This window comes from Alnus glutinosa, chromosome 10 (genome assembly GCF_958979055.1).
Source record: "Alnus glutinosa chromosome 10, dhAlnGlut1.1, whole genome shotgun sequence".
Lineage (NCBI taxonomy): Eukaryota > Viridiplantae > Streptophyta > Magnoliopsida > Fagales > Betulaceae > Alnus > Alnus glutinosa.
In genome coordinates this window covers 2,639,138-2,653,396 of record NC_084895.1, presented here as the reverse complement: position 1 = coordinate 2,653,396, position 14,259 = coordinate 2,639,138, and the positions used below count along the sequence as shown (strand labels likewise).

General features: G+C 34.2%; 1 protein-coding gene across 1 annotated transcript; it reads left to right on the top strand.

Moving 5' to 3' along the window:
• Positions 1 to 6,732: 6,732 nt before the first annotated feature.
• LOC133880689 (hydroxycinnamoyl-CoA:piscidic acid hydroxycinnamoyltransferase-like) lies at positions 6,733 to 9,512 on the top strand. Its single transcript, XM_062319681.1, has 4 exons — positions 6,733 to 7,386; positions 7,543 to 7,670; positions 8,298 to 8,923; positions 9,242 to 9,512. Exons 1-3 carry the CDS (start codon positions 6,738 to 6,740, stop codon positions 8,898 to 8,900), a joined length of 1,380 nt encoding a protein of 459 aa, XP_062175665.1. The 5' UTR covers positions 6,733 to 6,737; the 3' UTR covers positions 8,901 to 8,923; positions 9,242 to 9,512.
• The last annotated feature ends 4,747 nt before the right edge of the window (positions 9,513 to 14,259 follow it).

The window sequence follows — 14,259 nt, the reverse complement described above, 5'->3', positions numbered from 1 at the left end:
GTAACAAATCTTTTCTATGTTTTGAAATCCACTCCATTTTTGTAAGAAAATGAAATTTAAGAACCGTATACATTTGAGATATTTTTTCTGCATTAATTTTTTAATATTATTCTTCTTTGTGTCTTTTTTCTCTGAATTTATGACTGTTTAAGAAGTAACCATGTTAGAGTTACCCCAAGTGGGATATTATGGGTACCAGAGAGCGACCAAATGAGGCAGTGGGACTCACGAATATATATCCCTCATCTCTTTTTAATGATGGTTGATAACAAAATTAAAAAGTAATGTTTTTTTAATTGTAAATATGACAATAAACGACATGTAATTTTTTTTATTCATTTTAATTTATAGCAACCTTTTTATATAAAAATGATTAACGTTAACTTCTTATATATCCATTTAAAGGGTACTTTTTAATTTATTTATTTTTAGTAGTTTAATTTCATACTTTTAACTTAATTCTACGTGTGTATTAAGTGTTCATCTCTTTCAAAAAAAAAAAATGTTCATCAAATGTTCATAAAAAATAAAATAGCTTTTAAAATCACCATTTGATCAAAATCATTATTTGATCAATCACATGTCCAATGATAATTTTAAAAGCCACAATTTTAAAAGTCACTTTATTTTTTTATGTACATTTGATGGATATTTAATGTACATGTAGAATTACTCAAAAAAATTGGACGTAGATTATTTTCTCTTTTTTATATCTTCAAAAAATAAAAAAATAAAAAAAATAAAAAAAATAAAAAAGAAGAAGAAGAAGAAGAAAAAACCACTTAGAAAAAAAAAAAATATATATATATATATATATATATTTTATTACACATGCATGATGCATCTGAATAGTTGGTATAAATATATTTTATTACACATTTTAAGTCTACAAAAAGTCTCTAAAAAAATAAAGTAAAAAATATATTAAATGGAAATGATAAAAAACGATTTTTAGGAGAGTGATCCTTACACTCACAATGCACAACACCAAGGCACAATGGAGTGGGGTCCATGTGTGGATTCCACTCCATTATGCATTGGTGTTGTGTCATTGTTGTGTAGTGTGAATGTTTTAATCATTTTCCGTGATGTAATACTACCCAAAGATGCAATTTTTCACCACCTTGCCTATGTGGCAAGGTGGTCCCCCACTACTTTTTGAATTTTTTTATTTTTTAAAAATAAATTAAGGTATGGGACCACCTTACCTATGTGGCAAGGTAGTGAAAAGCTGTATCTTTGAGGGGTAATACTTGAGAGTAGCAAAATTTCCGGATGATTTCCGGAAATTTTGCTATTCCGTAGCAGTGCTCATCTTTGAGTGGTATTCAATCATTACTCAATTAACAAATACTTTGTGCGCACTGCACATGCAAGTTCATAGGATTTTTTATGCTCATCCTTTGATTCTTTTATGAATAAACAGGCAAAACTAAGTAGAAGCAACGAAGAGCATCCTTAACAGCCTAGTCAAATGCTCTAAAATAGTTGAATTTGACTATTATTAAGGTTTTTTTCCAATCCAGCTGACTAGACAATTTGTAAATTTTTGTTATAGAATGAACAGTAAACAAATAACAATTGAGAAAAAAATCAACGAAAACTTATTTTAATTCTCCCAACTTTTCATTTCATTTCATTTCTCACATTCCATTGCTCCTCGTTCTGCATACCGAGAAAGATAGAGAGTGAGCTTGTATGATCCAGTCTTGTCTCTTCTTTTTCTTTTTTCTTTTTTTTTTTGAGATATTCCCATTTGGTTTCCAATTTTTTGTTGCTGCATGGGTAGCATTCGCATTATTGTAACTATTATTTGTAGTTGCTTTGTTTTTTTTTTTTTTTTTTTTTAATGATAAATTGATTTGTTTTTAGTTGCTTTGCTTTCATAAATTGATTTATTTTGCTAGAATATTCAACTGGTACAACAGTCAAATAGTGTATCTCAAAAAATGTGTGCAAATTCAATATTTTCTTTTTCATTGAGTACTGGAAGGAATATAATAAAAATAAAAAATAATATTTAAATGCAAGTAGAGAGTATAATAGAGAATCTATTAGAGAGAGTATAAAAAAGCCAGTAGTTAAAGTGGAGAGTTGTACTTTTTCAATAACTACTTTGACTATTATTGCTGCACATGTTCTACTAGTTTGTTTCCAACTCTTTTTATGTTACGTTGCTGTACAAAGCAACAGTCCTTTTGAAATACCCCCGTTTGGCAACCCCCTCCCCTCATGTTGGGGCAGGAAATTTTTTTTGAGTGACAGTGAAATGTGATTGATGTGATATAAAGTTGAAAGAATTTGTAAAAAAAAAAAGAAAAAAATGTATTGTAGTAAGTTTTTTTATTTAAATAATAATAAAAAAGTGTTAATGTGATATGACAAATGAAAAAATTAAAAATGTTTTGAAGTTAATATTTTTTATTTTTTAAGAGAAGCGAAAGGAATGGAATGGAATTGCCAAAGGGACTGTACCCAATACTTACCGACGCAGCACAGAGAGACAAGCAAATCGATTTGATATATCATACTTTAATAATGTACAAGTTATGGCACCCTTTCATAATGGTGCGTTTGGGTATTAAATTTTGAGGATTAGAATTGAATTCTAATTTTATTTACAAATATCGAGGTAAGAAATTGTGTTTGGGTGTTGAATTTTGAGATTGAAAAATATTATATTTTAATGGTAATAAATGATTGATAGTTTAAAAAATTGTGTATAATAATTGGTATTTTGAAAAGTTGTGTGAAATAATAATTTAAATAATAATAATTTAATATATATTGATTATTTAATTAAAAATAAATAAATAAATTTTTTTAAAAAAAAATAATTGAAATCAAAATTAAAAATTAAAAAAAAAAAAAAAAAAAAATGAACCAAGGGTGGCTGCCGGTTGGCAGCCACCCCTTTGGGGGTGGCCCGGCCACCCCCAGGCAATGGGGGTGTCCGCGCGCCACCCCCAGAGGAGGTGGGGGTGGCCGCGCGGCCACCCCCAGTGGTCGGGGGAGGCCGCGCGGCCACCCCCAAGGGTCGGGGGTGGCCGTGCGGCCACCCCCAGTACTCGGGGGAGGCCGCGCGGCCTCCCCTGACCCTTGGGGGAGGCCGCGCGGCCACCCCCAGTACTCGGGGGAGGCCGCGCGGCCTTCCCCAAGGGTCAGGGGTGGCCGCGCGGCCACCCCCAGTACTCGGGGGAGGCCGCCCGGCCTCCCCCAAGGGTCAGGGGTGGCCGCGCGGCCACCCCCAGTAGTCGGGGGAGGCCGCGCGGCCTCCCCCAAGGGGGTGGCTGCCAGCCGGCAGCCACCCCTCTGTCTTTTTTTTTTAATTTCTTTTTTTTTTTTAAAAAAAATTATTAATATTAATTTCTTTTATTTTATATTGATTTAAATTATTAATATTAATATTGTTTTAGTCAACTTTTTCTGCGCTGGGTGCCACCAGAAATCTCAAAATTCGGGTCAAAATCCGGGTTTTTGGGCGGGTGGGTGGGTTTTAGAAAAAACCCGGATTGAATAATTATTTTATTCTGTTCCCAAACAGTTTAAACCATTCCACTTTTCTTTTCTTTTTCGTTTTTCTTAAAAATCTAACTTCAAAAAATTTTAATTTTTTAATTTTTTTTTTCACTTTTATGTTACATCAATAATTTTTTTTATTATTATTCAAATAAAAAAAATTATTACAAAACAAAACCTTTTTATTTTTCCATACTTGAAACTTATAAACTTTTTTTTAATTTAAATCACATCAATCACATTATATTACTAGTAAAAAAAAAAAAGGAAAAATATATATTAGCCCCCCAAACTACCACCCTTTTTCCGGATGGTCTCCCAAACTACCAATGCTTAGATTTTGGCCCCCCCAAATTACCATTTTCTGATTTTTTTGGCCCCATCCGTCCATGTATGCCGTCAATTCTAAACAGAATTCTGAAAATACCTCTCATACACTTTGAAATTCTCACTGTTAAAGGAGGGGTATTTTCGAGTTTTTGGCCAATTTCTGTTAGAATTAACGGTATAAATAGACGGATGGGGCCAACAAATCAGAAAGTGGTAGTTTGGGGGGTCGGAGTGCAAGTGTTGATAGTTCGGGGTGCCATCTGGAAAAAGGGTGGTAGTTTGAGAGGCTAATATATATTTTTCCCAAAAAAGAAAAAGTTACTCCTAAAAAAATTGATCTTCAAATTATAAAAAGGAAAAATTTCACCATTAGTCAATGTGATTGAACTAAATTACAAATCGCTACCTTTGGTATCAAAATTAATTTAGAGATTTTTATGGTTGGCTTAATTTACAAATCGCTAGCCAGAGTCAAATTCAGTTAAAAATATTGATAGATTCCATTAGGCGTCATGTTTGCACCAATAAGATGGCTACACGTGTTGATCATAATAAAAAAAATATAAACAAATAAAACTTAAAAAACTATCCCAATGGGGGTGGCCGCGCACCACTCCCGGCCTCCTCTAGGGGTGGTGCTTGACCATCTCCATTGGCTGTGGGTGGTAAGGTCACCCCAACCGGCAGCCACCCCTTTTCTTTTTGTAATTTTTTTTTTTTAAAAAAATAATAATAATAATTTTTTAAGTTTTATTTATTTATATTTTTAATACAAATTTATTAAAATTTTATCTCTTTCAAATAAAATGAATATCATCAATTTTATGGTTAGAATTAGAATTGATAATACCGATTTCAAGATGATTCTATTCGATCCGAAAATGGAGGGTTGCTTTTGGAATTGCATTGAAGGGTTGCAAGTGGAGGCTACGGGTGCCAACAAATTGCAGATTCCAGTCTGCCGAGCATCAGGAAACCATCGGCACGATAATGGGATAAGACTGTCTGTCCTCATGATTACTACTTTCCTCTTCCCAAAGAGCCTGAAAGTTACTTTATTCATTTTTTAAATAAATAAAAAATGAAACAAACTTACGGGATTTTGAGAAATCTTTTTACGAGTTTTATTCGATCGGATAAGTAATTGGATAATCTAATTTTTATTTGACCATGTAAATTTCATAAATAATATTTTATAATTATTTATTCAAATTTTTTAAAATTTAGATAAATAATTTCAAAGGATTGTGATCCGCTTGTCGCTGACTACACATATTCTTAATCGCCAACTCATCCTTGAACTTCATTATGTTTTTGATCCACCCTACTTGCTGCTGTTTTTCATTTAAGCTTAAATAATTAAGCTACCAATAACTAGACGTTGATGATAACAATACATCAATAGAGACTTCAATAATGGTAGGAGTCATTCATCAAAAATAAAATAAATAATGGTAGGAGTCTTAAAGAGATATGTTAATTATACAATTTTTTCATAACAATTGCATAATAATGTTGACATGTAAGTGAGTTTTAATTTTTTTTCTTTTTTTTTTTTAAAAAAAATACTAAATAACATTTGAAGGGAAAAAATTATTTACACGTCAACATTATTATACAATTATTGTGTAAAAATTATGGAACTAAGATATGTGGAGTCTTAAATAATGTTTCATTATTATTTTAGATCTCACCGAACCTCCAGAAGAGGACTTGCCAAAAAAGTCAAAAAGAACAGATAGGGTGAAGCGCAACCCCATTTTTTTTGTTTTTTTTTTTTTGGGTCGACAGCTTATGCGAAGATGTTTTGTTATATTGGTGATGTGATGAATATTCACGGATAAGTGTATTGGATAAGAATAATGTTTTTTTACAAGATTTTGGTATAATTTTTGTATAATTTTAACAATTTTTTTTTTATGATTAACTATTGGATTTTTTTTTTACATGAGGACCCAAAATATCCAATGGTTGATCATAAAAAAAAGTAGTTAGAGTTATACAAAAATTATACGAAAATTGTGCAACATACATAACTCAATTGTACGTATAGGAAGTTTTTTGGGTGCTCGTAGTGACTCAACAGGTGATAGTAAATCCCAAGTCTGCTGAAGTAATGGCAGCTCTTTGTGCAGTGCAATTAGTAAAGAAGCCCTTTTTTTAAGTTATTTTTAAAGGAAATGCAGCTCAATTTATTACAGAAATCAATTAAGATCCTCCCCATTTATCATGAATCGGTCATTTTATAGAGAGCATTTAACAGGAATTGAATTGGTTTCAATCTGCTAGGTTTCTCTTTGCCTCTAGAGAGCCTGACTTTGATGCACATGTGCTTGCTAAGGAGACAGTTTATAATAATGTAGATTTATGTTGGTCGGAGGATATTCTACGGATTATCGTTAGTATTATAACTAGGAAACAATTTTGTCCCCAAATCCCTCTTTGGGGGCAGTTTTTGGTTGATTAATGAAGAATGAGAAGTTTCTGTTAATAATAAAAAAAAAAATATTAAAAAAACCAATATAATCTCTTCTAGGTTTTGAATTCCACTCCATTTTGTAAGAAAAATAAATTTAAGAATTGTATACTCATGCAAACGGCTATAATTGGACCATCACCTGCCAAATTTTAAAACCAATATAATCTCTTCGATCTACGTTTTGAATTCCACTCCATTTTTTAAGAAAAATAAATTTAATACAGTATACAAAAAGGGCTATAATTAATTGGGACCATCACCTGCCAAACTCATTTGTTTTTTAATATTATTCCACTCCATTAACTGCATTTATTTTTTAATATTATTCTTCTTTGCGTCTCTTTCCTCTGAATTTATAACTATTTAAGAGCAACCATGTTAGAGATATCAGAGCATAGCAATCCCAAAAATGATAACCATCAAATCTGCTTCCATAATCGTTCCAAGCGAGCCTACCCCAAATGGGATATTATGGTTATCAGAGAGCGACCAAATGATGCAGTGCAGTCACGAACCCCTCATCTCTATTTACAAACCCAACAACAATAACGATGATATCATCCTTCCATTTTCGTCTGAGACAATGAAAGTTTCTCTAAGCCGTGCATTGGTTCACTACTACCCACTAGCCGGCCGGCTACGGTCGGCCGATGGGGGCCGGTTCGAACTCGTTTGCAATGCCATGGGAGCGAAACTATTGGAAGCATACTCTGAAGCAGAAGTGGCTGATCTTGGTGATTTTGCACCAACCGAGGCGCACCAAGACCTTGTCCCAAAGATTGATTACAGAACTCCGATTGAGGAGTGGCCGTTGTTGTTGGTGCAACTGACAAGATTTCGTTGTGGTGGCTTTTGTGTTGGAACAGCCATATGCCACACTGTGGTCGATGGATGGTCTGCAGGTACCTTTATCAGCTCGTGGGCCAAGTTGGCTCGAGGAGACGATCTGAGGCCTGATGAGATTCCGTTTCACGATCGAACTCTCTTACGATCACGTCAACCGGTTATGCCTCCACGCTTTGATCATAGAGAGTTCTCAAAGCCTCCACTTGTAATAGGTATTAAAATTGTCCATTATCTTAAAAGTTTAATTTATATTTTAATAAATAAGATCCAACACTTATATATTATATTAAATCACTACTTATTGTAAAAATTTAAACTCATAAAAATAGATGAATTTAATCATTAATTTATATTCTAACAATATATAGGATCCTTGGACGCGAAGGCAGAGCAAAAGAAGAAAACTAGTGTCGCCTTGTTGAAAGTCAGTAGAAAGCAAGTCGAGGGACTGCAGAAGACGACTAATGAGATATTAGATGATCAGACGAACTTGGTGGTGATATTTTTTAGAATATTTAGAAAATATTCTCTATATTAAGATTTATTCACTTCCTTATTAATTCTATGGGTTTTTGTCGCTGCTCATAATTTTTCTATAAATATCATCTATCACAATACAAACTACAAATTTCAATACAATAAAAATGCAACCTTAACACTTCATCAGTCTCTTTCTCTGCTTCCGCTCTATTCTTTCCACTTCATATTATTCACCCCATCATATATTTTTACAGACACGACCCAATATAAAATGTACTAGCCAAATTTCTTTATCCCAAACTCATGACTTGAGTTTGAGAGGGAGATGTTAGAATATTTTATATTCTCAATATTGTATTATTGTAGATTTAGTATCTATTAGGTTGCAGTTATTTAAAAAAGAAATAATCAGGTACTCTTATTGCGATTACGGCATTACGGTTATTTTCCTGTTGTTGACCCCTACTTGTTAGATTTATTACCCTTGCATGGTTCGCTAGTCATTAGTTCTCTATTAATTAATAGAGACATGAAATATAATTTCATACAATTCAATATAATAAAGATGTAGCTCCTACGCCTTTCTTTTCTTTCTCTTTTATTTCTCCATCATATTTAACAATCCCATCATATATTTCTACAGAAACCGATACGACCCTATTCTCAATATGAGGCCATCGCTAGCCACATATGGCGGTGTGCATGTAAGGCGCGAGCAGGCGATGACCGTCAACCAACAAGAGTTCGCATCGCAGTCGACGTCCGCAACCGGATGAAGCCACCTCTTCCTCGACGATACTTTGGCAATGCAGTTTTCATTACAGTGACATCGACATGTCTTTATGGCGAGCTCTTGTCCAAGCCATTGAGCTATGCTGCTGGAATTATTAGGGAAGCAGCTGAGAGAATGACAGATGAGTACATAAGGTCTGCTCTTGATTTCATGACAAGTCAGGAGCAAGTGGGTTCATTGAGGATCAACTTTAGCGTCCAGGGAAACACAGAAGCATTATCTTTCCCGGGGAACCCCAACCTTGTGATTCCGAGCTGGGTAAAGTTGCCTCTTTATGGCACAGATTTTGGCTGGGGAAAGCCTGTGTACGTTGGTCCGGGGATGCTAACTGTTGAAGGCAAGTCATTGATCATGTCAAGTCCTGCTAGTGATGGATCTCTAATCGTAGCCCTCTGTTTGCAAACGCAATGCATGGACTCTTTTAAAAAGTTCTTCTACGAGGATATGATTTAGGAAGCCATTTGCAAGTTGTGATGGTAAGAGTACTAATCGATCTACGTGTCTTTCTCCTATCAATCTGTACGAGTTGAATAAAGGAATTCTCCTATTTCTTTGATGAGAGTTGTGAAAGTAATATATAAAATAAATATTTAGTCAGATATTTAAGATTGACAATAAACTAGAATAAATTATTCCATCTATGAATAGCTCATAGAAAGATTTATTAGCATGAAGTCTTTTAAAAAATTACATAAAATCTAAAGTACAATTAAAATTTTACAGTGGAATAAACTATAACTAATATGAATTTGAATGGAATTATGAAATAACATTTGGGAGCTACTGTTTACTAGCTTTGGAGGCAAAGGAATGGTTTGGTGCATCACAATACTCCTCGGTCTGAGGAATCCATTCTAGCACAGATTAAAGGGAATGTTCGTGCGAGATTTATGGCACATGGCAGTTTTAAGTGCTCTAAGAAGAACTTGGATCTTGCTGCCCGGTGGAATAATCATAGCTAATTGTTGTTTTTTGCTTGTATTGATTGCTGTTTTTTGGTGTTTGCTTTTAGTGCTTCTTCTTTAGCTGCATGCTGCTAGGCGCGCGGGTTTGTTGTTCTGGGTTGTTTGCAATTCTGTTTTTTGTAGGCTGAGGTGTTGCTGTAATCCGGGTTGTTCGGATTGTGTTCCATTTTTCACCGGAAGGTTGTATTTGTTTGTTGTTCTATGAAAGATTTTATTTATTAAAAAATTATGAAATAACACTTAAAAATCCAAGCCTTTTTGAGTTAGGGTTTGTATGTCTTTCGAGTCCCTTTCCTTAGATGATATATACCTTATTGTACGTAGCTAGCACTACAAAAATGCATGCAAATAGCCACGTGCAGTTTGACACGTGTACAGTGTCGTACACGTGTCAAACAGTTAGACACGTGCATTTTGACACGCGTGATACGCGTGTCAAATGTGCATGTCACGAACTGCACAATTTGACACGTGTATTAGAATACACGTGTCAAACGGTTTGACACGTGTATGAAAATACTCGTGTCAAAACGGTTTGACACGTGTATTCTAATACACGTGTCAAATTGCTTTTTTTTAAAAAAAAATTCTAAATTGTTAGCCACGTGTATACATACACGTGGCTAAAATGTATTGCTTTAAAAAAAAGAAAATTGACACATGCAGAATATTTAAATAACAATATTTTAAATAACAATTTTCTTTTAAATAGCAATATTTTAGCAATATTTTAAAATAACCAGTTTCGAAACTGGTTCACTTAGAACTGGCCGGTGGTCGTCCAATTAGAACTGGCCGGTGGTCCGGTATTGACGAGAGAGAGAGAGAGAGAGAGCGAGAGAGTGAGAGAGAGCGAGAGACAGAGAGGGCGAGAGACAGAGAGGGCGAGAGAGAGAGAGATAGAGCGAGAGACAGTGTTGACGTACGGAGAGCGAGAGACAGAGAGCGAGAGAGTGAGAGAGAGCGAGAGACAGAGACAGAGAGAGTGACGGAGAGCGAGAGACAGAGAGCGAGAGAGTGAGAGATCGAGAGTGGGTTGGAGTGGCTGTGAACCTGCGTGAGAGGGAGGGCTGATCGGCTCGGTGAGCTCAGGGGAACCCAGCCCTGCCCCCACCTCGCCGAGTTCCACTCCAGGAACGGCGCAAAGCCGTTCCGGGCCCTACAGAACTGCCTCCGAGTGAAACCACCCAGCAGGTACGCTGCAGTCCGACGGAACCCGACTGACTTCCGGCGGCTCCAGTGATCTTCCAGCGAAACCCGTGAGGAGAGGATACCAGAACCGCGACCCAGCCGGCCCTCCGGCGTGACCCCGCGAGAGACAGAGACAGAGAGGCGAGAGAGAGAGGTGAGAGCGCGCAGAGAGAGAGAGAGAGAGAGCGAACGAGAGTACTGTATAAAACAAAAAAAAAAAATTCTTTTTGAATGCTCATCAGGTGGGCGCGGGATAACTCCCGCGCGCCTACCTACACCATTCCGGGACGTGTATTTAAATACACGTCCCCAATTGTTAAAATTTTATTTAATTAAAAAAATTATATTTAAAAAAAATAACATTTTGACACGCGTATTAAATACGCGTGTCCAATTGTTAAAATTCTATTTAATTAAAAAAAATTATATTTGAAAAAAAATAACATTTTGACACGTGTATTTAATACACGTGTCTAATTGGACACGCGTATGTAATACACGTGTCTAATTGGACACGTGTATTTAATACACGCGTCCAATTGGACACGCGTATTAAATACGCGTGTCCAATTGTTGAAATTCTATTTAATAAAAAAAAATTATATTTAAAAAAATAACAGTTTGACACGTGTATTTAATACACGTGTCTAATTGGACACGCGTATTTAATACACGTGTCAAATTGGACGCGTGTATTTAATACACGTGTCCAATTGGACACGCGTATTAAATACGCGTGTCCAATTGGACACGTGTATTACATACACGCGTCCAATTGTGGCGGCTGTACAATTAGACACGTGTCTCATAAGACACGTGTCAAATTGGATGCGTGTCTACAGTAACCGGTACTGTAGACACACGTCCAATTGTCAGTATTTTTGTAGTGTAGCCAGGGTGGCTAACCAAATGAATATTCTACATAAATTTTTTCCAAAATCAGAAGGGGGAACGACGTTGGCTGGCAAATCCTCGTAGTTGAAATTCCCATCTCCTTTCAGTTTATGAGAGATTCGGATGAGAAAGAGAGGGCGCTAAAAAAAAAAAAAAAAGATTTAATGAAGATTAATTTAGTGTCGCTTGTACAAATTAAACGACGTTATTTAAAGCTGTTTACTGTTTTAATGGCACTAAATTTAAATTAATGTCATTTAAATAGTAAATGACACTAAAAATTTAACATTATTTACCGTTCAAACGATACTAAATTTTGAAGTTTTTCAAGTCTGTATGTACTGTATTATGGTTTTATTATAAGTATGTTATGCTATAACCCTAAATCAATTATTGAATATAGCCTCACTCCTGTGCACTTAAACACATTGTCGAACCATATAAATCTGTGTATTATTTTTCTTTTCTTTCTCTTTTTTCTACTTCATATTATTTATTATTGTTGTGCATGAGAACAATATTTTCTTTGTTATTTAATAAAAAATAATAAATTTAATTATATTTTAACATGCAATTTCGTTGTTAAAATATGAGCGAGGTTGGACAGTAAGGAGATCGAAGACACTGGCAAGTGGCAACAATGGCAAGATTGGACAACAAGGTAGACAATTTGAATGAGGATCAAGTAAGAAAATATGAAGATTTGTCATCTGTTATCAACGATTCATCGTGATAATTTGAGTTACTCTTTTATCTGTTTGTAAAGTTTGAATAGAATATATATGAGCTCATCTATGATTCTTTAGTACGTGTACTATATACACAACGGTAGTAAACTTAATTATAATTGTAATTCTGTAAATTAAATATAAAATACACTTCTTTGTTTTGGTAGGCTATCGGGCAAAGATCTTGAATTTGAATGTTGCTTGTGTCGTTCACATTTCATTTCATTTCAATTAAATATTCTACGTGTTGAGTCTCACTTAAGAAAATATAATTTTGAGTCAATACGTGAGGGAGAGTGTTACAATATTAATTAAATAATTTTTTTCTTATTACCTTAAAGTTTTAGAATAAATAGTAATTTAACACTCTTAACATGTAAGCTTCAGCTCTCCTTCAATATATAATGTCCTTAATAATAACTATTTATCCCTAAAACTTGAACTAAAAAAAAAATAATAAATTTAAATTACTTTAACAGTTATATTTTTTTTTTACCATTCCTACGAGTAACCCTGTTTGGCAACCCTTCCCCTCACCTTCTGTTTTTTTTTTTTTTTTTCTTTTTTTCACTTCTTCTAAAAAAAAATATCAATTTCTAAACATTTTAACTTTTTTCACTTTTTACATCAAATCAACAAATTTTTATTATTATTTAAATAAAAAAAAATTCCAGTACAATCATGGGTGCAGCCACCTTGTGCTTTGGAGAGGCCTGGACCCCAAGGCAAAAGGTGGTCTCCAAAAAAAAAATCCCTAAAATAAAAAATATAATAAATAAATTAATTAAATTTTACCTATAATTTTTTTTTTTAATTTGACCCTACCTAAATTTTAAATTCTAGTTCCGTCCCGGACTACAATACAATTTTTTTTTTTCATTATTTCATATAAATTATTTCTACTTTAAATCACGTCAATCACTTTTTACCACCACTCAAAAGAAAATTTCCCCTATACTTGTGGGGAGAATAAAATCCTCCCCATTTCACTTGTCATCCCTTATTTTACAAAAGATAAAATTATCATTTCAATATTTTGAACAATTTTATCCCTAGTAAAACAAAGACCGACCCCTCACCATTTTATTTGAAACTGATAAAATCCGTCTCTGCCAAACAAGGCATACGATCGGCCACGACCCCCTCAAAAGGAGAATGGTGCATAAGCCCTCAATGCTTTACGTGAGTGGTGTACCAAGAAAGAGAACACCGTACGACACATGCATCAATGACATCTGAAAAGACAAGACAAAATAAATGCCATGATTCTTGTAAGCAGAAATTATTGTAAGGTCCTTTCGAGTTATTTATTGGGGGTAAAACAAATTATTATAACGTCTAATCATAAATTAAAATTACCAACCATTTTTTGTGGTCGTTTTTGTTCATAAATCAACATAAACAGAGTTTATTAATTTATCACATCAATTAAAAAATAGTTTAAAGTCACATGTGAGTTTGTGAGAATAATATTAAAATATTAATTAAATAATTAAATTTATTATTTTTTATCTACTTAAATTTTTAAAATAAATATTAATTTAACAGGACATAATTTGTCTACAGTAATTTTTACTTGATCTTATCCCCAATTTTTATCGACGTCAGTCTTTATTGGAGTTTTAAATAGTGTTTGGTCCTATGCTAAAAGTATTAATGATTTAAAACTACCGGACAAAGACTTGGCACCAGTCTTTTTCCTTTCTTCTCACCCGGTGGAATCACTCGATAAAGCATCCATTTTTTTGAGCTTTTCTTTCTGCATTTATTTTTTAATATTATTCTTCTTTGCGTCTCTTTTCTATGAATCTGTAACTATTTAAGAAGCAAAAATGCACGTTAGAGTTATCAGAGCATAGGCTAGCAATCGATCCCAAAAATGATAACCATCAAGTCTGCTTCCATAATCGTTCCAAGTGAGCCTACCCCAAGAGGGATATTATGGTTATCAGAGAGCGACCAGATTATGCAGTGCAGTCACGAACCACTCATCTCTATTTACAAACCCAACAACAATAAGGATGATAGCATCCT

What these genes read in the sequence shown, in the direction of transcription:
- LOC133880689 (XM_062319681.1), top strand. Translation starts at nt 6,738, where the DNA reads ATGATAACCATCAAATCTGCTTCCATAATCGTTCCAAGCGAGCCTACC. An exon ending in AAAGCCTCCACTTGTAATAG is followed by an intron (nt 7,387 to 7,542) that starts GTATTAAAATTG and finishes AACAATATATAG; the next exon opens with GATCCTTGGACGCGAAGGCA. An exon ending in ATGATCAGACGAACTTGGTG is followed by an intron (nt 7,671 to 8,297) that starts GTGATATTTTTT and finishes ATATTTCTACAG; the next exon opens with AAACCGATACGACCCTATTC.